The sequence below is a fragment of the Sebastes fasciatus genome, chromosome 1 (assembly GCF_043250625.1).
Source record: "Sebastes fasciatus isolate fSebFas1 chromosome 1, fSebFas1.pri, whole genome shotgun sequence".
NCBI lineage: Eukaryota > Metazoa > Chordata > Actinopteri > Perciformes > Sebastidae > Sebastes > Sebastes fasciatus.
In genome coordinates this window covers 319343-340914 of record NC_133795.1, presented here as the reverse complement: position 1 = coordinate 340914, position 21572 = coordinate 319343, and the positions used below count along the sequence as shown (strand labels likewise).

Here is a 21572-nt window from a genome sequence, read left to right as displayed (position 1 = left end):
AAGTGAAAATAATCTTTTAACTGCAGTGAAAGAAAAAGGAAAAACTTCTCTCTGTTCATTTAAAACATGTAGAACCTCAGCAAATAGTCATACTACTATAGTACCTGTACGTACCTTCTGCATGGCACTGGAAGGGCTTGGTGCCCAGATGGGTGATACTGTGACCCTTGAGGTGCTCCGCCCGGGTGAAGGATTTCCCACAACCCTCCTCTGTACAGACGAAGCGCCGGTCATCATCGTGTTTCCTGGAAAACACAGAGAAGGAGTCTGTTGTCAGTGAGACATTCATCCGTCCACAGCAGAACATTACTGTGGTAACTCCTGTCTGTTTCTCCAAACTGGGCCGTCATCTACTGGAGAAGAACCTCATAGAACCACACTGACTCTGGATCAGAACCTCATAGAACCCCACTGAGAAACACCTGAACTATCCCTTTAACCTCCATCTACTGCAGTAACACACTGACTCTGTACTGACTCATCGAGTAACAGCTTCTGGTGGGGGCAGTGTCATGGTGTGGGGGGGGGGCATCTCCCTCACTGGTAAAACAAGGCTTGTCATCATTGAAGGCCATCTCAATGCAGGGAGATATCAGGATGAGATTCTGCAGTCAGTGGTGATCCCATATCTCCACAATCTGGGACCTAACTTCATCCTCCAAGAAACAACGCCCCCCCCCCCCCACAGAGCCAGGGTTATCACAGACTACCTCCACAATGTGGGAGGAGAGAGAATGGAACGGCCTGCCAAGAGTCCAGACCTCAACCCAACTCAACATGTGGGATCAGCTTGGGCGTGCTGTACGTGTTAGAGTGACCAACACAACCTCGTTGGCTGACCTGCAACCAATCCTGGTTGAGGAATGGAACGCCATCCCACAGCAACGTGTGACCAGGTTGGTGACCAGCATGAGGAGGAGGTGCCAGGCTGTTGTGGCTGCGTATGGATCTTCCTCCTCTACTGAGGCTCCTGACGGTGGATTCAATCAATCAATATGTCTTGATTGTTCCTTGTTACTGATAGAGAGTTCAATCATCCACCAAACAACTCACAACAAGAGTCAACACCAACAGGAGAATACACTGTTTACCATCGGCACCGGGGCTCCACACATCATCAGCTGTGCTGCTCATCCCACAAATACATGATCCTTACAAGAGTGACATCATTGTGAAGGTAAATAAACAGACTTTCAACCATGTAGAATACAATGACCATTAGCATTAGCATCACCATTAGCATTCGACCAACAGAGAAATAATCCACCAAACACAAGTTAAGAACTTTGTTTTCAGAGTTTACATCGACCATTGAATGACATCAGATCTAAAATGTTATTTCTTTATTTAGTGCAGAGATTTTAAAAGTGGCAGATGATATTTCTGAACTGCAGACAGAGAGAGATGAAGCTGCCTGCCGGCAGTGAAAGAGTTCATTTCAGAGCCTGTTCATTTGGAGGGGAAAGCATCTGGAAGCACTTCTCTAATAAGCACTTACCGTTTATGTCGGAGCAACTTGGACATGCTGGTGAAGGACCAGCCACAGCCCTCTGAGTCACAGACAAACGGCCGCTCACCTGGAAACAAGGAAACCAGACCTTTATTTACCTTCCGCCTGTCAACCACCAACATAGATACTGTACGTGGTAACCAGCTCACAGGGCTGAACCGGGACTTCCTGCTATCACAGAGCCGGCCCACATTGATCTGGTGCAACCTCTGCTGCAGGGCGAACCTGCTCCAGAACGGGTTCAGTTTAGAGGACTCAGTGCAGGATTTACAAGATAGATATTTATTTTTTGATGGCCAATATGGCCGTTATTATAGTTCCGGACATATAGATCAACGACCAGACAAATGTGTTAAAGGTCCCACATCAGCTCATCCTCAGGTTCATACTTGTATTCTGTGTTTCTACTAGAACATGTTTACATGCTGTAATGTTTCCTCATCCTGTCTGTCTGAATATACCTGTATTCACCTGTCTGTCTGAATATACCTGTATTCACCTGTCTGTCTGAATATACCTGTATTCAACGGAATTGCAACAGAATTGCGTTGCTAGGCAACAGCTTGGGTCCATGTTTACTTCCTGTCAGCTGATGTTATTTACATCCACTGCAACAGGAAATAAACTGGGACACATTTAGAATGTTTACGTTTAAAACCGTGTAATCGTCTAAATATTGTATATTTGTGACATCACAAATGGACAGAAATCCTGACGGCTTGTTTCAAACACTCAGTTTCTGAATACGGGCTGTGTGTTTCTCCGTGTGTTGAGTGTTTTGATAGTTTAACAGTATTTATATAAAGCACTTAAACCTGCTATATCATATAAAAGACATGAAAATCTCACTTTTTACAATCTGGGACCTTTAAATAACCATATAACAGCCTGCATATGACATCATTTGAAAATAAGTTAAACAAAGAAGCGGTCTAAAAAATAAAATAATGGGCTGTTTGGTCCGATTTCCGAGGTTGTCAAATTTACATCTGGAGCATCATGTGATGGAGGGAGGACTAGTTCTCAACACATCTGGAGCATCATGTGATGGAGGGAGGACTTGTGGAGTAATAACAGTAATAACAGTAATAACACAGGTAAGGTATCATCAGCTCACCGGTGTGACTCCTCAGGTGGATCTTGAGACGGCAGGCCTTGTCGTACGTCTTGTCGCAGCCCGGGTAGGTGCAGGTGAAGTGACCCGTCTCTCTGAAGTGAGTACGATTGTGGGAGAACAGGGCGCTGAAGGTGATGAAGGTTTTCTCACAGCCTGCAGGGACACAGGTAGGATGACGTTGGTAGGAGTACAGGCAGGAGGACAGGTAGGAGGACAGGTAGGGAGACAGGTAGGAGGACAGGTAGGAGGACAGGTAGGGAGACAGGTAGGGAGACAGGTAGGAGTACAGGCAGGGAGACAGGTAGGAGGACAGGTAGGAGGACAGGTAGGAGGACAGGTAGGGAGACAGGTAGGAGGACAGGTAGGGGGACAGGTAGGAGGACAGGTAGGGAGACAGGTAGGAGGACAGGTAGGAGTACAGGCAGGGAGACAGGTAGGAGGACAGGTAGGAGGACAGGTAGGAGGACAGGTAGGAGGACAGGTAGGGAGACAGGTAGGGAGACAGGTAGGAGGACAGGTAGGGGGACAGGTAGGAGGACAGGTAGGGAGACAGGTAGGAGGACAGGTAGGAGTACAGGCAGGAGGACAGGTAGGAGGACAGGTAGGAGTACAGGCAGGGAGACAGGTAGGAGGACAGGTAGGAGGACAGGTAGGAGTACAGGCAGGGAGACAGGTAGGAGGACAGGTAGGATGACGTTGGTAGGAGTACAGGCAGGAGGACAGGTAGGAGGACAGGTAGGAGGACAGGTAGGAGGACAGGTAGGGAGACAGGTAGGGAGACAGGTAGGAGTACAGGCAGGGAGACAGGTAGGAGGACAGGTAGGAGGACAGGTAGGGAGACAGGTAGGAGGACAGGTAGGGGGACAGGTAGGAGGACAGGTAGGGAGACAGGTAGGAGGACAGGTAGGAGTACAGGCAGGGAGACAGGTAGGAGGACAGGTAGGAGGACAGGTAGGAGGACAGGTAGGGAGACAGGTAGGGAGACAGGTAGGAGGACAGGTAGGGGGACAGGTAGGAGGACAGGTAGGGAGACAGGTAGGAGGACAGGTAGGAGTACAGGCAGGAGGACAGGTAGGAGGACAGGTAGGAGGACAGGTAGGAGTACAGGCAGGGAGACAGGTAGGAGGACAGGTAGGAGGACAGGTAGGAGTACAGGCAGGGAGACAGGTAGGAGGACAGGTAGGATGACGTTGGTAGGAGTACAGGCAGGAGGACAGGTAGGAGGACAGGTAGGAGGACAGGTAGGAGGACAGGTAGGGAGACAGGTAGGGAGACAGGTAGGAGGACAGGTAGGGGGACAGGTAGGAGGACAGGTAGGGAGACAGGTAGGAGGACAGGTAGGAGAACAGGTAGGGAGACAGGTAGGAGTACAGGCAGGAGGACAGGTAGGAGGACAGGTAGGAGGACAGGTAGGGAGACAGGTAGGGAGACAGGTAGGAGGACAGGTAGGAGGACAGGTAGGATGACGTTGGTAGGAGTACAGGCAGGAGGACAGGTAGGAGGACAGGTAGGAGGACAGGTAGGGAGACAGGTAGGAGGACAGGTAGGAGAACAGGTAGGGAGACAGGTAGGAGTACAGGTAGGAGGACAGGTAGGAGGACAGGTAGGAGGACAGGTAGGGAGACAGGTAGGATGACGTTGGTAGGAGAACAGGTAGGGAGACAGGTAGGAGTACAGGTAGGAGGACAGGTAGGAGGACAGGTAGGAGGACAGGTAGGAGAACAGGTAGGGAGACAGGTAGGATGACGTTGGTAGGAGTACAGGTAGGAGGACAGGTAGGAGGACAGGTAGGGAGACAGGTAGGAGGACAGGTAGGAGAACAGGTAGGGAGACAGGTAGGAGGACAGGTAGGAGGACAGGTAGGAGGACAGGTAGGGAGACAGGTAGGAGGACAGGTAGGAGGACAGGTAGGAGAACAGGTAGGGAGACAGGTAGGAGGACAGGTAGGAGAACAGGTAGGGTGACAGGTAGGATGACAGGTAGGAGAACAGGTAGGGAGACAGGTAGGAGGACAGGTAGGAGAACAGGTAGGGTGACAGGTAGGATGACGTTGGTAGGAGGACAGGTAGGAGGACAGGTAGGGAGACAGGTAGGAGGACAGGTAGGGAGACAGGTAGGAGGACAGGTAGGAGAACAGGTAGGGAGACAGGTAGGAGGACAGGTAGGAGAACAGGTAGGGTGACAGGTAGGATGACGTTGGTAGGAGGACAGGTAGGAGGACAGGTAGGGAGACAGGTAGGAGGACAGGTAGGGGGACAGGTAGGAGGACAGGTAGGGAGACAGGTAGGAGGACAGGTAGGAGAACAGGTAGGGAGACAGGTAGGAGTACAGGTAGGAGGACAGGTAGGAGGACAGGTAGGGAGACAGGTAGGAGGACAGGTAGGAGGACAGGTAGGATGACGTTGGTAGGAGTACAGGCAGGAGGACAGGTAGGAGGACAGGTAGGAGGACAGGTAGGGAGACAGGTAGGGAGACAGGTAGGAGGACAGGTAGGAGGACAGGTAGGATGACGTTGGTAGGAGTACAGGCAGGAGGACAGGTAGGAGGACAGGTAGGAGGACAAGTAGGGAGACAGGTAGGGAGACAGGTAGGAGGACAGGTAGGGGGACAGGTAGGGAGACAGGTAGGAGGACAGGTAGGGAGACAGGTAGGGGGACAGGTAGGAGGACAGGTAGGGAGACAGGTAGGAGGACAGGTAGGAGAACAGGTAGGGAGACAGGTAGGAGTACAGGTAGGAGGACAGGTAGGAGGACAGGTAGGGAGACAGGTAGGAGGACAGGTAGGAGGACAGGTAGGAGAACAGGTAGGGAGACAGGTAGGATGACGTTGGTAGGAGTACAGGTAGGAGGACAGGTAGGGAGACAGGTAGGAGGACAGGTAGGGAGACAGGTAGGAGGACAGGTAGGAGAACAGGTAGGGAGACAGGTAGGAGGACAGGTAGGAGGACAGGTAGGAGGACAGGTAGGGAGACAGGTAGGAGGACAGGTAGGAGGACAGGTAGGAGAACAGGTAGGGAGACAGGTAGGAGGACAGGTAGGAGAACAGGTAGGGTGACAGGTAGGATGACAGGTAGGAGAACAGGTAGGGAGACAGGTAGGAGGACAGGTAGGAGAACAGGTAGGGTGACAGGTAAGATGACGTTGGTAGGAGGACAGGTAGGAGGACAGGTAGGGAGACAGGTAGGAGGACAGGTAGGGAGACAGGTAGGAGGACAGGTAGGAGGACAGGTAGGAGAACAGGTAGGGAGACAGGTAGGAGGACAGGTAGGGAGACAGGTAGGAGGACAGGTAGGGAGACAGGTAGGAGGACAGGTAGGAGGACAGGTAGGAGGACAGGTAGGGAGACAGGTAGGAGGACAGGTAGGAGAACAGGTAGGGAGACAGGTAGGAGGACAGGTAGGAGAACAGGTAGGGTGACAGGTAGGATGACAGGTAGGAGAACAGGTAGGGAGACAGGTAGGAGGACAGGTAGGAGAACAGGTAGGGTGACAGGTAGGATGACGTTGGTAGGAGGACAGGTAGGAGGACAGGTAGGGAGACAGGTAGGAGGACAGGTAGGGAGACAGGTAGGAGGACAGGTAGGAGGACAGGTAGGAGGACAGGTAGGGAGACAGGTAGGAGGACAGGTAGGGAGACAGGTAGGAGGACAGGTAGGAGGACAGGTAGGATGACGTTGGTAGGAGTACAGGCAGGAGGACAGGTAGGAGGACAGGTAGGAGGACAGGTAGGGAGACAGGTAGGAGGACAGGTAGGAGAACAGGTAGGGAGACAGGTAGGAGTACAGGTAGGAGGACAGGTAGGAGGACAGGTAGGAGGACAGGTAGGGAGACAGGTAGGAGGACAGGTAGGAGGACAGGTAGGAGAACAGGTAGGGAGACAGGTAGGATGACGTTGGTAGGAGTACAGGTAGGAGGACAGGTAGGAGGACAGGTAGGGAGACAGGTAGGAGGACAGGTAGGAGAACAGGTAGGGAGACAGGTAGGAGGACAGGTAGGGAGACAGGTAGGAGGACAGGTAGGAGGACAGGTAGGAGAACAGGTAGGGAGACAGGTAGGAGGACAGGTAGGAGAACAGGTAGGGTGACAGGTAGGATGACAGGTAGGAGAACAGGTAGGGAGACAGGTAGGAGGACAGGTAGGAGAACAGGTAGGGTGACAGGTAGGATGACGTTGGTAGGAGGACAGGTAGGAGGACAGGTAGGGAGACAGGTAGGAGGACAGGTAGGGAGACAGGTAGGAGGACAGGTAGGAGGACAGGTAGGAGAACAGGTAGGGAGACAGGTAGGAGGACAGGTAGGAGAACAGGTAGGGTGACAGGTAGGATGACGTTGGTAGGAGGACAGGTAGGAGGACAGGTAGGGAGACAGGTAGGAGGACAGGTAGGGGGACAGGTAGGAGGACAGGTAGGGAGACAGGTAGGGGGACAGGTAGGAGGACAGGTAGGGAGACAGGTAGGAGGACAGGTAGGAGAACAGGTAGGGAGACAGGTAGGAGTACAGGTAGGAGGACAGGTAGGAGGACAGGTAGGGAGACAGGTAGGAGGACAGGTAGGAGGACAGGTAGGATGACGTTGGTAGGAGTACAGGCAGGAGGACAGGTAGGAGGACAGGTAGGAGGACAGGTAGGGAGACAGGTAGGGAGACAGGTAGGAGGACAGGTAGGAGGACAGGTAGGATGACGTTGGTAGGAGTACAGGCAGGAGGACAGGTAGGAGGACAGGTAGGAGGACAGGTAGGGAGACAGGTAGGGAGACAGGTAGGGAGACAGGTAGGAGGACAGGTAGGGGGACAGGTAGGGAGACAGGTAGGAGGACAGGTAGGGAGACAGGTAGGGGGACAGGTAGGAGGACAGGTAGGGAGACAGGTAGGAGGACAGGTAGGAGAACAGGTAGGGAGACAGGTAGGAGTACAGGTAGGAGGACAGGTAGGAGGACAGGTAGGGAGACAGGTAGGAGGACAGGTAGGAGAACAGGTAGGGAGACAGGTAGGATGACGTTGGTAGGAGTACAGGTAGGAGGACAGGTAGGGAGACAGGTAGGAGGACAGGTAGGGAGACAGGTAGGAGGACAGGTAGGAGAACAGGTAGGGAGACAGGTAGGAGGACAGGTAGGAGGACAGGTAGGAGGACAGGTAGGGAGACAGGTAGGAGGACAGGTAGGAGGACAGGTAGGAGAACAGGTAGGGAGACAGGTAGGAGGACAGGTAGGAGAACAGGTAGGGTGACAGGTAGGATGACAGGTAGGAGAACAGGTAGGGAGACAGGTAGGAGGACAGGTAGAAGAACAGGTAGGGTGACAGGTAAGATGACGTTGGTAGGAGGACAGGTAGGAGGACAGGTAGGGAGACAGGTAGGAGGACAGGTAGGGAGACAGGTAGGAGGACAGGTAGGAGGACAGGTAGGAGAACAGGTAGGGAGACAGGTAGGAGGACAGGTAGGGAGACAGGTAGGAGGACAGGTAGGGAGACAGGTAGGAGGACAGGTAGGAGGACAGGTAGGAGGACAGGTAGGAGGACAGGTAGGGAGACAGGTAGGAGGACAGGTAGGAGAACAGGTAGGGAGACAGGTAGGAGGACAGGTAGGAGAACAGGTAGGGTGACAGGTAGGATGACAGGTAGGAGAACAGGTAGGGAGACAGGTAGGAGGACAGGTAGGAGAACAGGTAGGGTGACAGGTAGGATGACGTTGGTAGGAGGACAGGTAGGAGGACAGGTAGGGAGACAGGTAGGAGGACAGGTAGGGAGACAGGTAGGAGGACAGGTAGGAGGACAGGTAGGAGGACGTTGGTAGGAGTACAGGCAGGAGGACAGGTAGGAGGACAGGTAGGAGGACAGGTAGGGAGACAGGTAGGGAGACAGGTAGGAGGACAGGTAGGGGGACAGGTAGGGAGACAGGTAGGAGGACAGGTAGGGAGACAGGTAGGGGGACAGGTAGGAGGACAGGTAGGGAGACAGGTAGGAGGACAGGTAGGAGAACAGGTAGGGAGACAGGTAGGAGTACAGGTAGGAGGACAGGTAGGAGGACAGGTAGGGAGACAGGTAGGAGGACAGGTAGGAGGACAGGTAGGAGAACAGGTAGGGAGACAGGTAGGATGACGTTGGTAGGAGTACAGGTAGGAGGACAGGTAGGGAGACAGGTAGGAGGACAGGTAGGGAGACAGGTAGGAGGACAGGTAGGAGAACAGGTAGGGAGACAGGTAGGAGGACAGGTAGGAGGACAGGTAGGAGGACAGGTAGGGAGACAGGTAGGAGGACAGGTAGGAGGACAGGTAGGAGAACAGGTAGGGAGACAGGTAGGAGGACAGGTAGGAGAACAGGTAGGGTGACAGGTAGGATGACAGGTAGGAGAACAGGTAGGGAGACAGGTAGGAGGACAGGTAGGAGAACAGGTAGGGTGACAGGTAAGATGACGTTGGTAGGAGGACAGGTAGGAGGACAGGTAGGGAGACAGGTAGGAGGACAGGTAGTGAGACAGGTAGGAGGACAGGTAGGAGGACAGGTAGGGAGACAGGTAGGAGGACAGGTAGGGAGACAGGTAGGAGGACAGGTAGGGAGACAGGTAGGAGGACAGGTAGGAGGACAGGTAGGAGGACAGGTAGGAGGACAGGTAGGGAGACAGGTAGGAGGACAGGTAGGAGAACAGGTAGGGAGACAGGTAGGAGGACAGGTAGGAGAACAGGTAGGGTGACAGGTAGGATGACAGGTAGGAGAACAGGTAGGGAGACAGGTAGGAGGACAGGTAGGAGAACAGGTAGGGTGACAGGTAGGATGACGTTGGTAGGAGGACAGGTAGGAGGACAGGTAGGGAGACAGGTAGGAGGACAGGTAGGGAGACAGGTAGGAGGACAGGTAGGAGGACAGGTAGGAGGACAGGTAGGGAGACAGGTAGGAGGACAGGTAGGGAGACAGGTAGGAGGACAGGTAGGGTGACAGGTAGGATGACGTTGGTAGGAGGACAGGTAGGAGGACAGGTAGGGAGACAGGTAGGAGGACAGGTAGGGAGACAGGTAGGAGGACAGGTAGGAGGACAGGTAGGAGGACAGGTAGGAGGACAGGTAGGGAGACAGGTAGGAGGACAGGTAGGAGGACAGGTAGATGGACGTTGGTAGATGAGTAGGTGCATGAGGATAAAGGGTAAACTGTAATGTGATCAAATAGAAACCTCCGTCTTGTGTCACCTCACCTGTGAATTCACACCTGTGAGGTCTCTGCGGTTCGAAGTGGACTCTCTGGTGGTTGGTGAGTCTTGTGGCGCTGCGGAACCGCTCGCTGCAGATCTCACAGACGAAGGCGTTGTCCTGCTCGTGGACCTTGACGTGGGCCTTGAGGTTGTAGACGGTGGTGAAGCGGCGCCCGCAGCCTTCGTACTGACAGGTGTGCGGCCGCTGCTTGTCGTGGGACTGCAGGTGTCTCTTCAGCTTGTAGGACGTGGCGAAGGCCCAGCCGCAGCCGTCCACCGAGCACCGGTACGGCCGCGGGTCCTCGGCGTGGTTCAGCAGGTGGACCTTCAGTTTCTGGCGTGTATCGAACGTGCAGGAGCAGCCCGGTTCTGGACAGTCCAACGAGGACGCCGTCTCTTTCTTGGACTTTATGAGCGGAGCGGACTGGAAGTCTCCGTGGTCACAGTCCACCACGGTGGTTCTAGGACCCGGGGAGACCAGGTCCGCCTCGGTGACGGCACACAGCGTCCCGGCTTCCTGTTTGACGATGGGACAGCAGTCCAGAGACGGACCCAGCTCCGGTAAGGAGCAGTCGTCCACCAGAGCCAGCTCAGAGTCGCTCACACAGAACCCCGGTCTGGAGAACCCGGGTCCGGGTCTGGACTCGTCCTGCTGGCCGGAGCCGGAGACCGCCAGCGTGCTGATCTTCCCGATGGACTTGGTCCCGCTGTCGTAGTTGAGCAGGACGATGTCCTCGTGGTCCTTCATGCCCAGGTGCTCCTTCAGGCTCAGCAGGTCGTCCTCTCGGTGGACGTAGCCCTCCGGGGGGGCGGCCAGGGTCAGGATCCCGTCCTCGATCGTCACCAGGATGCTCTGGTTGTTGATGGTGATGGTCCCGGAGAACGTCTCGCCGGCAGGAGGACCGGAGAACGTCTCGCCGGCAGGAGGACCGGAGAACGTCTCGCCGGCAGGAGGACCGGAGAACGTCTCGCCGGCAGGAGGACCGGAGAACGTCTCGCCGGCAGGAGGACCGGAGAACGTCTCGCCGGCAGGAGGACCGGAGAACGTCTCGCCGGCAGGGGGACCGGAGAACGTCTCGCCGGCAGGGGGACCGGAGAACGTCTCGCCGGCAGGGGGACCGGAGAACGTCTCGCCGGCAGGGGGACCGGAGAACGTCTCGCCGGCAGGGGGACCGGAGAACGTCTCGCCGGCAGGGGGACCGGAGAACGTCTCGCCGGCAGGGGGACCGGAGAACGTCTCGCCGGCAGGAGGACCGGAGAACGTCTCGCCGGCAGGAGGACCGGAGAACGTCTCGCCGGCAGGGGGACCGGAGAACGTCTCGCCGGCAGGGGGACCGGAGAACGTCTCGCCGGCAGGGGGACCGGAGAACGTCTCGCCGGCAGGGGGACCGGAGAACGTCTCGCCGGCAGGAGGACCGGAGAACGTCTCGCCGGCAGGGGGACCGGAGAACGTCTCGCCGGCAGGGGGACTGCTGGAGACCGGATCCTGGACTGGGTCCGGGTCCAGTACCGGGTCCTGGTCTGGGTCCAGGTCTGGTACCGTGTCCCCCTGCAGCCCTGCTGAGATGAGTTCTGATGAGTCCATCTCCTCCAGACCACCGGACCTCTCTGACATCAGACCCCCACTCTCATCAGACCGGGTCAGCAGCTCCTGGACCGGTCCCGGGACCGGTTTACTGTTCTCGGTGCAGATCTGACCACAGATCTGGTCTCCGTACCGGTTGGTCAGAACCACGTCCTCCACCGTCTGACGGTACGCCGGCAGGCTGAAGACCTGGTCTGTCCTCAGAACCGGAACATCGACATCGACCCGGGTCAGACTGGTGCTGGATTCACACAGAACAACCTCAAGAGAACCACCGGGACCACCGGGACCAGCTGGTCTCCAGCTCTCCCCCCGGGCCCGGTTCATCCTCCCGGTCTCTCCGGTTCCTTCAGCCTCTCTAACGACGTTAAACACCACGTCCCGGTGCCGGTCCCAGTCCCGGTTCTCCGTGTTACAGCCTCCGTGGTTCGGACCTCCGTCCCGGTCCCGGTCCCGGTCCCGGTTCTCCGTGTTACAGCCTCCGTGGTTCGGACCTCCGTCCCGGTCCCGGTCCCGGTTCTCCGTGTTATAGCCTCCGTGGTTCGGACCTCCGTCCCGGTGCCGGTCCCGGTCCCGGTTCTCCGTGTTACAGCCTCCGTGGTTCGGACCTCCGTCCCGGTGCCGGTCCCGGTCCCGGTTCTCCGTGTTACAGCCTCCGTGGTTCGGACCTCCGTCCCGGTGCCGTAAACCGGAGCTCGGTACCGGAAACAGCCGCAGCGGCCCCGGTTCTACCGGGTCCTCCTCCTCCGACGAAACCAGAGGCGCCATCTGCATCCCGGGTCCTCCCCGGTCCCTCCTCCCGGTCCCGGTCCCGGTCCCGGTCCCGGTCCCGGTCCCGTGCAGCAGCAGCGGGTCCGGCTGTGGTTCTGTGGGGGGGTCTGGTGGTCCGGTATCAGGCGGGGTCTCGGTGTGTCCCGGTTCCTCCGGTAGCTCGGTGTCTGTGAGTGTGTGTCCCGGTGGAGCCGGGTCCACCGCGCTGGTCCTGGTCCTGGTCCTGGTTCTGGTTCTGGAGGGCGGGCCGCCATGTTGTTGTTGGATGTTTGGCCCCTGCAGTTCCATCTTGGAATCCCTGTAGCAGCGACTCACATCCGGTCCGCCCGCGCTCCGCCGAGCCAACGATCCACTCCGGGTTTTACAGCAGGCCGGAGGAGGAGGAGGCCTTCACGGCCCGCCGGCGGTCCGCTGATCCGCTGATCCACTCCGGGTTTTACCGCCCGGAAACTCTCCAGTCAGGGTGGAAGCTTTGATTTAACAGAACTCAGAGATGGAGATGGTTCTGCAGGGTTCCGGGAACTAAACACACATTTCATATGTGTTTATTAACTAAACACATTTAATATAACCTAAACACACTAAGATCAAACATACGTCCAAAAGCACGTCTGTGTTTCTGCTGCCATGTCAGTATAAAGCACCTGTAAACAACAACAACAACAACAACAACATTTAGTAAGAGGGGAGTTTATTATGAAGAATGTGAACAGTCAACCTGTGAAGTCCGAGGCGTACCTGAAGGCAGCACCGGTATGTGTGAGCCTGGACTGGATTCTGCAGCTGTGGATCAGGATCAGACTGAGATCTGTTATTATTATTATCAATGAGCTGCACATTATATCAATATATTTATATCATTCATTCATTCTACTAACTTTTAATTAAAATGTGAAGCTACAACTCTTTTCATAACTTCATAAATCCACATCCCCAGTCAGTGGTTTGATTTCACTGTGTTTCCACTGAGTGGCAGTGTTGTAATATAATAAAACATAAAATCATCCACTGAGTTATTCTTCTGATTAAAGTAATATTTAAAGAGCACCATGGAACCCCCTGGGTTCAGACAATGCATTAAGATTCACACTTTACTATGCTGATTAAACTTCTGATTGGGATGTGTTGATGGTAGAAGCTCGTATTAGACAATAAAACATATACAACATTACAAAGTATGACAACTTTCTATAATATGTAGGTTAATAGCCAATATGTATTATGTGTTCTATTTATTTGTTTTACTGTATTAGGCCTACTGTACTGTGATGTACTGTAGAAGTAATCTATTAAATCTCTAGTATTTCTCCTTGAACTTCAACACATAAAAGAGGCAAAACATGAATCAATATAGTGTATAAATGGAATAACATTTTAACAATACCAATGTGTGTATTAGAAGAGACATTTATAATTTCCAATTTGTATTTTTTTTTTTTTTAAATGAATATTCCAGATTTTTTAATAAAGAGATAGTAAATAAAAGGCTGAACATAATTATTATTATTATTATACATAATACGTTTTTTACTTTCTTTTATGATGCAGGCTAAAGTAAAAATAAAGAAAAATAAACCCCTGAAGAAAGACCGGATTAATCTCCTTTATGACCCACTACACACACTAAACATCCCTAACGGCCCTAACGATAATTACTGTCAACACAGTAACATACTACAGACGAGCCTTAAACAAGATCTTTATTTGGTTTCTAAAGCAAAAGCTAGAAAACATTGACAAACGAACGTCGAGCTGAAGTCTGAAGAACACATGAGGGACGTCTTTAGAGGATCAGAGAGGAACGGAAGACTTCACAAAATATTATGTATATCACTTTAGATGTATTTACATTTGACCCAGGTAGGCTGTACAGAACACACTAGAACCGGCAGCTGTTCTCATCCCCGAGGCGTCAAATACCAACGCTGTGTCACGGCCGTCAGCGTTAGATACCGCCGTACGAGACGCCCTTGAGCGGCGGTATGAAACGCACCGAGCTCTCCATTAACTATCATGTGAACCCGTCCAACAGTAAACTCTGAGGCAGCGTGCTGATGTCGTTTAAAGAACGGAAAGACACACCATGAGGTGGACGGGTCCAACAAACACAGGGCTTATTAAAACGTATTCAAAGTTTAATAAGTGAGTAAATAAATAGTTATAATAGGTATTTATAATATGTTTTATTGTTCAACACAGGGCATTTCAGTAGAGACATTAAAGTTATGACAATAGAATACAAATGACTTTGTTTTACTTTTGTGCGTCTCTTTGTAGGAGGACGTTTTACCGGCGCCCGGTCGTCGCTTACAGTCCAAAATGGCGGAAGCGTAGCTCTGCTGCTGGGCGCTGATGTTGCAACGGAACGAACAATTTACTTTCACTTCTTAGCGATATACTGTACGTTCTTTGACCGCTGTTCGGGTCCCGTGATCACAACGTTCAGTGTCATTTTCACCGTACCACCGGAGTAGTTGTAAGTCCAACCATGTCGTTCTTTACTTAACGCAACAAGTTCTTTACATAACGTAACGAGTTCTTTACTCAACGTAACGAGTTCTTTACTCAACGTAACGAGTTCTTTACATAACGTAACGAGTTCTTTACTCAACGTAACGAGTTCTTTACTCAACGTAACGAGTTCTTTACTCAACGTAACGAGTTCTTTACTCAACGTAACGAGTTCTTTACTCAACGTAACGAGTTCTTTACTTAACGTAGCGAGTTCTTTACATAACGTAACGAGTTCTTTACTCAACGTAACGAGTTCTTTACTCAACGTAACGAGTTCTTTACTTAACGTAGCGAGTTCTTTACTCAACGCAACGAGTTCTTTACTCAACGTAACGAGTTCTTTACATAACGTAACGAGTTCTTTACTCAACGTAGCGAGTTCTTTACATAACGTAACGAGTTCTTTACTCAACGTAACGAGTTCTTTACTCAACGTAACGAGTTCTTTACTCAACGTAACGAGTTCTTTACTTAACGTAGCGAGTTCTTTACATAACGTAACGAGTTCTTTACTCAACGTAACGAGTTCTTTACTCAACGTAACGAGTTCTTTACTTAACGTAGCGAGTTCTTTACTCAACGCAACGAGTTCTTTACTCAACGTAACGAGTTCTTTACTCAACGCAACGAGTTCTTTACTCAACGTAACGAGTTCTTTACTCAACGTAGCGAGTTCTTTACTCAACGCAACGAGTTCTTTACTCAACGCAACGAGTTCTTTACTCAACGCAACGAGTTCTTTACTCAACGCAACGAGTTCTTTACTCAACGCAACGAGTTCTTTACTCAACGCAACGAGTTCTTTACTCAACGTAACGAGTTCTTTACTCAACGCAACGAGTTCTTTACATAACGTAACGAGTTCTTTACTCAACGTAACGAGTTCTTTACTCAACGCAACGAGTTCTTTACTCAACGCAACGAGTTCTTTACTCAACGCAACGAGTTCTTTACTCAACGCAACGAGTTCTTTACTCAACGCAACGAGTTCTTTACTCAACGTAACGAGTTCTTTACTCAACGTAACGAGTTCTTTACTCAACGTAACGAGTTCTTTACATAACGTAACGAGTTCTTTACTCAACGTAACGAGTTCTTTACTCAACGTAACGAGTTCTTTACATAACGTAACGAGTTCTTTACTCAACGTAACGAGTTCTTTACATAACGTAACGAGTTCTTTACTCAACGTAACGAGTTCTTTACTCAACGTAACGAGTTCTTTACATAACGTAACGAGTTCTTTACTCAACGTAACGAGTTCTTTACTCAACGTAACGAGTTCTTTACATAACGTAACGAGTTCTTTACTCAACGTAACGAGTTCTTTACTCAACGTAACGAGTTCTTTACTTAACGTAACGAGTTCTTTACATAACGTAACGAGTTCTTTACTCAACGTAACGAGTTCTTTACTCAACGTAACGAGTTCTTTACTCAACGTAGCGAGTTCTTTACTCAACGTAACGACTTCTTTACTCAACGTAACGAATTCTTTACTCAACTTAGCGAGTTCTTTACTCAACGCAACGAGTTCTTTACTCAACGCAACGAGTTCTTTACTCAACGTAACGAGTTCTTTACTCAACGTAACGAGTTCTTTACTCAACGTAACGAGTTCTTTACTTAACGTAACAAGTTCTTTACATAACGTAACGAGAGTGGTTTTAATGACGAACATGAAGGGACACCAAAGCGGCGGTATGTGACGAGTTGGGATGAGAGCGTGCTGTGACCGGGGGGGCAGTAGTGAGAGCGTGTTGAGACCGGGGCAGTAGTGTGTCCCGGTGTACTTGGCACTGGGTCGGTGTACTTGTTGACCATAATAACACACACACACACTCACATGCATGTTTCCACTGTGTGGTACAGACCTATCCTACTATCGGTGGATCTCAGACAGTATATGCTTTGGATTATTACATCAGTTCCTTCAGGGAGACTGCACACACTGACGTAGAAATAGAAAGAGCACAAGTCAACACATGTAGGAATGTTGTTTGAAGACTAAAGATACAGAACAAATACAATCATTGGCAGCATATCAGCCCAATAAGCATGCAAAATAACATATCTGTACTGTTTCGTCATATAAAAATAGAGTCCTCCCTCGCACACACCTGTAGGATTATGACAGGAATAAGGCCACATATCCATTTCCTTTCTGAGACAATATGACACATGCTTAATAATCCAATGGTTTGTGATGCTGCTAGGTTGAACCGCTCCTCTTTACTTGTTCACTAAGTCAACAGGAAGGTTTTATTTAACTGTATGTGAGGAACAGAAAGCACAGCCTGGTACAGTCAGATGGATCTGAGGGTTTCTACTGAAGCTCACTGTTTCAATCATTCATGCACACACAACAGAGGTCTGTTTCTACAGTAGGAGAGAAGCACCGATACCGGGTCGGATATCGGGCCGATACCGACTCAAATAGCTGGATCGGGTATCGGTGACAATGGATCCCATCTATTCCATTCTACTCTATGTTTATATCCTGCACACATTATAGACTGGGATTTTAATTCCTGTTTCAATTTTGACCAATTTTTTGCTGCATTAAAAATGTTTACACTGAATAGTAAATCCTGTTGATTTTGATTTCCTTATCAAGTTACTGGTGTATAATTTACTATTTTAATAATAATTACAAAATTAAATTTGTATAAATAAAATAAAAAAATAAAAATAATGTTACATTTTCTTTTATAAAGTTAAGAAAACGATGTTTAAGTCCAGCCTGATGCTGCCTCTAACATAACAGAACAGTGACTTCTACTTAGTGAGGCATACAGCTGATTAATTAAACACTGGTATCGGATCAGTACTCCGTATCGGCCGATACCCAAAGCCCAGGTATCGGTATCGGTATCGGGACTTAAAAAGTGTGATCGGTGCATCTCTCTACAGTAGCAGCTGATGAGCAGCTGATGAGCAGCTGATGAGCAGCCATACAGTATATCAAACAGCAGAACTGATGAGGGGAAACTGTGAAGTGCATCAGTCTGGAGTGACGTCCCTGCAGCGCCGCACACCAAACCAAACCTCTCTCCATGTGTCACTGGTTTTGTTGACGTCTTCTCTCCAGTAAAAAGTGAAGGAAAGTAAAGGTGACCCCGACACTTCCACTCATTCTCTGCTACATATGAAGTATTTCTGTGTTGTGAAACTCTCTTCATTTGAAACAGGTACATGCTCCAGACAGCTGGAGAAGCAGAGGCAGCCACCTCATGAATGATTCATCCCCAGTGACAGCCGGCTGAGAGAGGACGAGGACGAGGGGGACAGCAGAGCACAGGCATGGTTCTGTTCAGCGTCGGACCCGGGCTGAAAGAGTCTCCCGGTATTGTTAAATTGTCCCGCTGGCTGTTGGAAGAGGAGGATGTTTCAGTCTGTTCTCCATCCCCAGACTATTTCATGCTCATATATATTCCCTGCTTTCAGGAGGCGCCTCCCTTCAGCCGGATTAGTTTAGCTCAGTCTCTGAATGGTGACCTTGAAATGTGGAGCACCCCCCCCCCCCACACTTTACATAAAAAACACATTTGAATTTCATGTTTAGCATACAGAAATATACAGCATACATGTTCATGTCCACAACCAGGACAGCATTTCATTTCTGCTCCTGTATTTCCAGATCCCCCGTTACCGTTACTGTTACTTTAAAATGCCCTGAGAGTAAAGAAACAAGGACAGGACGTCAGCCTCGGGGCCGTCTTCCTTTACAACGGATAGAAATCAATGGGATAGAGCTGGAGACTCCACCTCGGAGGAGAACTGGTGTTCTCAGTGGTTTTATTTGACGTGTTGAAACTAACGCCTGAGAGAAAACTACATCTGAAGCCTTCAGTTTAAATAGTGATCAGGGGTTAAATGTAGTTTGTGGGTAGCTGCAGAGTTGTGTGTTAACCTGCATCGTGAGCTGCTGACAGAAGATCCAACCAGGAACCTTAGAAGGATCAGAAGTGTGTTTTCTACACTTCCAGTCCAGATGTTGTTGGAGGAACAACACGTCTGGTGATGAACTGTGGAAACCGTCTTCATAATCCTGACTCGGTTCCTGTCGACCAACCCTGAAACCATGCAACACACACACACACACACACACACACACACACACACAGACACAGACACACACACACAGAGACACACACACTCATACATCTCCCTTTGCTCCGCTGGCCGCCCTGGTCTCAGGCGTGCATGGTGCGTGCCTTGGGTGCAGCGGTGGTGGTGGTGGTGTTGGTGGAGGACATTGAGGGGGAGTCTGAGGTGGCGGGCAGCGGGGGCCGGGGATCGATCCCCCGGCTCTTCATGAAGGACAGCAGCTGGTCGGGGATCTCCGCCAGGACGTCCTTAGCCAGCCGGGCCATGCTCAGGACCTGGTTCCCCGACCGGTCGATGTAGTCCCGGAAAGGAACGAACTGGAAGAGAACAGGAAGAACGGATGACGATGACGATGACGAGCGGGGAATGGGACTGACTTTGGTATTTGTGAGTGTTTTTCCTCGTTGCGTCGCTACGCAGCTGAACATCTGTTTAATGTGTTTAAAGTCACTACGAGGAACTTTCATCAGTGTTGATTGTGGCGGTCCCTGTGGACTAGAGCGGTGGTGTTTCAGAGCACCAGAGTCCCTTTAGAAAACATCTCATTTTACTGCAGCAGGGTCTGACGGTCTGCCCCGTGCAGTCCTGGTTCTGGTTCTCCCGTGCCTCCCTGCTCTCCAGCGGGCCTAGTAATACTGTGTGGACCTCCAGCAGCGTGGTGTCAGTGACCGGCGGAGCAGCGAGGCGAAGCTCTGCTCCTAACCGGAGGAGGAGCTGCTGATGCTGCCCGGCGCGGAGCTCTCCACCTCCCGTCGGAGCTCCGACTGCAGGTCGAAGACGTGCAGCGAAGCCGGATCTGGGTCTGTCGCTGCTGGAGGCCCCGCTGGAGTCTGAGCTGAAGGAGTTTCTGGTGAACCGGCACTATTTGGTCTGATTTTGCACAGAATCTGACCCGATAGCACCGATGACGAGCATTAAGAATAACTAGATGGTGTAGAAAGCCAATCTTCTCACAGATGTTAACTGATCATCAGGATTAAACTGAGACTGAGATTAAAGTTCCTCTCAGTAACTTTAACTACATTCTGCTGTTAGATTTCTAACATGTGTGCATGGCAGCTAGATAGAGGACTTTTAGACTTCTTTTTTACCTTTTGATCACAAAGAATCATAAAATTCACCAACATTTAAGACCAAAAGAAACAGCTTACACAGATAATATGTCAATAATATGATCAGATCAGAATTCATAAGAGCGTCTCCAGCTCTCTGTTTGGCTTTGTGTTCTAGTTCAAACCTCTGATCGGAGTGTTGTGTGTCGCTGAGACCGGCTGGAGGATCTAATGTCCTCTGACATGTGTAATGTGGTGATGAACATCACGACTGTGACTCATGAGGGTTAAACGCAGGACAGAATGAACGGAGAATAAACTTCACCTGGACGATGTCTCTCTCAGCAAAGCGTCCCCTGGAGGACACTCGGACCTCGTCCCCGTCCAGCTCCTCCATAGCTGCACACAGCAAACACAACATCGAGCTGTTACTGTAGGTCGGCACCATATAGGACACAGCACACGTACCACGCTGAGCTGATCAGACACGCTGCCGTTAACGGGCAGTTATAACGGGAACGTCCTAAAGTCAAACTAATACTACAGATATGCTCTTAAATTGAGTTTAATGAATTCAATACTTGCTAAAGTAAACTCACACGGCCGTTAGTGCCCCCTTAGGGCAGGAGGGTGGGGGGCTATGGTTCCGTCAGTCGGGACGGCGTTATCGGCTGTAACCGCTGGATGAGAGCGGTGCAGAGCGGCGTCCGTGAGCGAGCCAGTGGGACACGATCACATGCACTAAAAGCACGTGCGGCCGGCCCGGCGATGTCAACAAAGCACAGAGAAGCTCTGATTACAACACATACACACAGAGGGAGAGAGACTTCACTCTCTGCTCAGGTAGACATTACTCCTCTATATCTTTACAGTAGTGATGCACCGATACCACTTTATTCAGACCGAGTACAAGTACTTACATCTGGGTACTCTCCAATACCGAGTACCGATACGAGTACTTCTCTGTGTCTAAAGAGCCTCGTTAACAGCCAGCTGGAGGGTGTGAGGACACACGGCAGGCTGGGGAGTCCCGCATACGAGGCGGTACGCCGCCACCGGCTCTAGGTCGGCTTGGAAAGGCTCGGGGAAAAGGTGGCTCGCAGCTTTACAGCGCTTCCTGCCCGGACCTCGCCGTACTGTGGACAAAGGGCTCGTTGCTCCTTCTCTCCCCGCCGGGGAGGGACGGCCCCCTGCTCCCGGTGCAACTGTCGACCGGGGCAGACTGTCCTCAGTGCGTCCCAACCGCGTCGTGCTGCCAGATCGGGGCTCGGCCCACTTAAAAGTATGGTATCGGTTTAATGTGGTATCGGCTTAAAGTGGTATCGGTATAAAGTGGTATCGGTTTAAAGTGGTATCGGTTTAGAGTGGTATCGGTTTAATGTGGTATCGGTTTAGAGTGGTATCGGTTTAATGTGGTATCGGTTTAATGTGGTATCGGTTTAGAGTGGTATCGGTTTAATGTGGTATCGGTTTAGAGTGGTATCGGTTTAATGTGGTATCGGTTTAGAGTGGTATCGGTTTAATGTGGTATCGGCTTAAAGTGGTATCGGTTTAATGTGGTATCGGTTTAGAGTGGTATTGGTTTAAAGTGGTATCGGTTTAAAGTGGTATCGGTTTAATGTGGTATCGGTTTAAAGTGGTATCGGTTTAATGTGGTATCGGTTTAGAGTGGTATTGGTTTAAAGTGGTATCGGTTTAGAGTGGTATCGGTTTAGAGTGGTATCGGTTTAAAGTGGTAT

The 21572-nt window shown here is 51.1% G+C and overlaps 2 protein-coding genes across 2 annotated transcripts in view; both read right to left on the bottom strand.

Annotated features, from left to right (window-relative positions):
* LOC141777412 (uncharacterized) overlaps nt 1-12503 on the bottom strand; it is a 20831-nt gene extending 8328 nt beyond the window's left edge. The window contains 4 exon segments of the mRNA XM_074652059.1: nt 115-245; nt 1499-1577; nt 2628-2780; nt 9805-12503. Coding sequence (XP_074508160.1) covers nt 115-245; nt 1499-1577; nt 2628-2780; nt 9805-12445 — 3004 coding nt within the window. The 5' untranslated portion in view covers nt 12446-12503.
* Nucleotides 12504-18424: 5921 nt separating this feature from the next.
* Nucleotides 18425-20321, bottom strand: LOC141776687 (copine-9-like). The gene is made up of 2 exons (XM_074650829.1): nt 20159-20321; nt 18425-19098 (listed from the first exon to the last, which is right to left on the bottom strand). The coding sequence occupies exons 1-2, from the start codon at nt 20279-20281 to the stop codon at nt 18868-18870; spliced, it is 354 nt and encodes a 117-aa protein (XP_074506930.1). The 5' UTR covers nt 20282-20321; the 3' UTR covers nt 18425-18867.
* Nucleotides 20322-21572: the final 1251 nt, after the last annotated feature.

Coding starts and splice junctions, on each gene's coding strand:
- LOC141776687 (XM_074650829.1), bottom strand. CDS start 20,281: ATGGTGCCGACCTACAGTAACAGCTCGATGTTGTGTTTGCTGTGTGCA. Junction 19,099..20,158: donor CTGAGAGAGACATCGTCCAG/GTGAAGTTTATT, acceptor GTTCTCTTCCAG/TTCGTTCCTTTCCGGGACTA.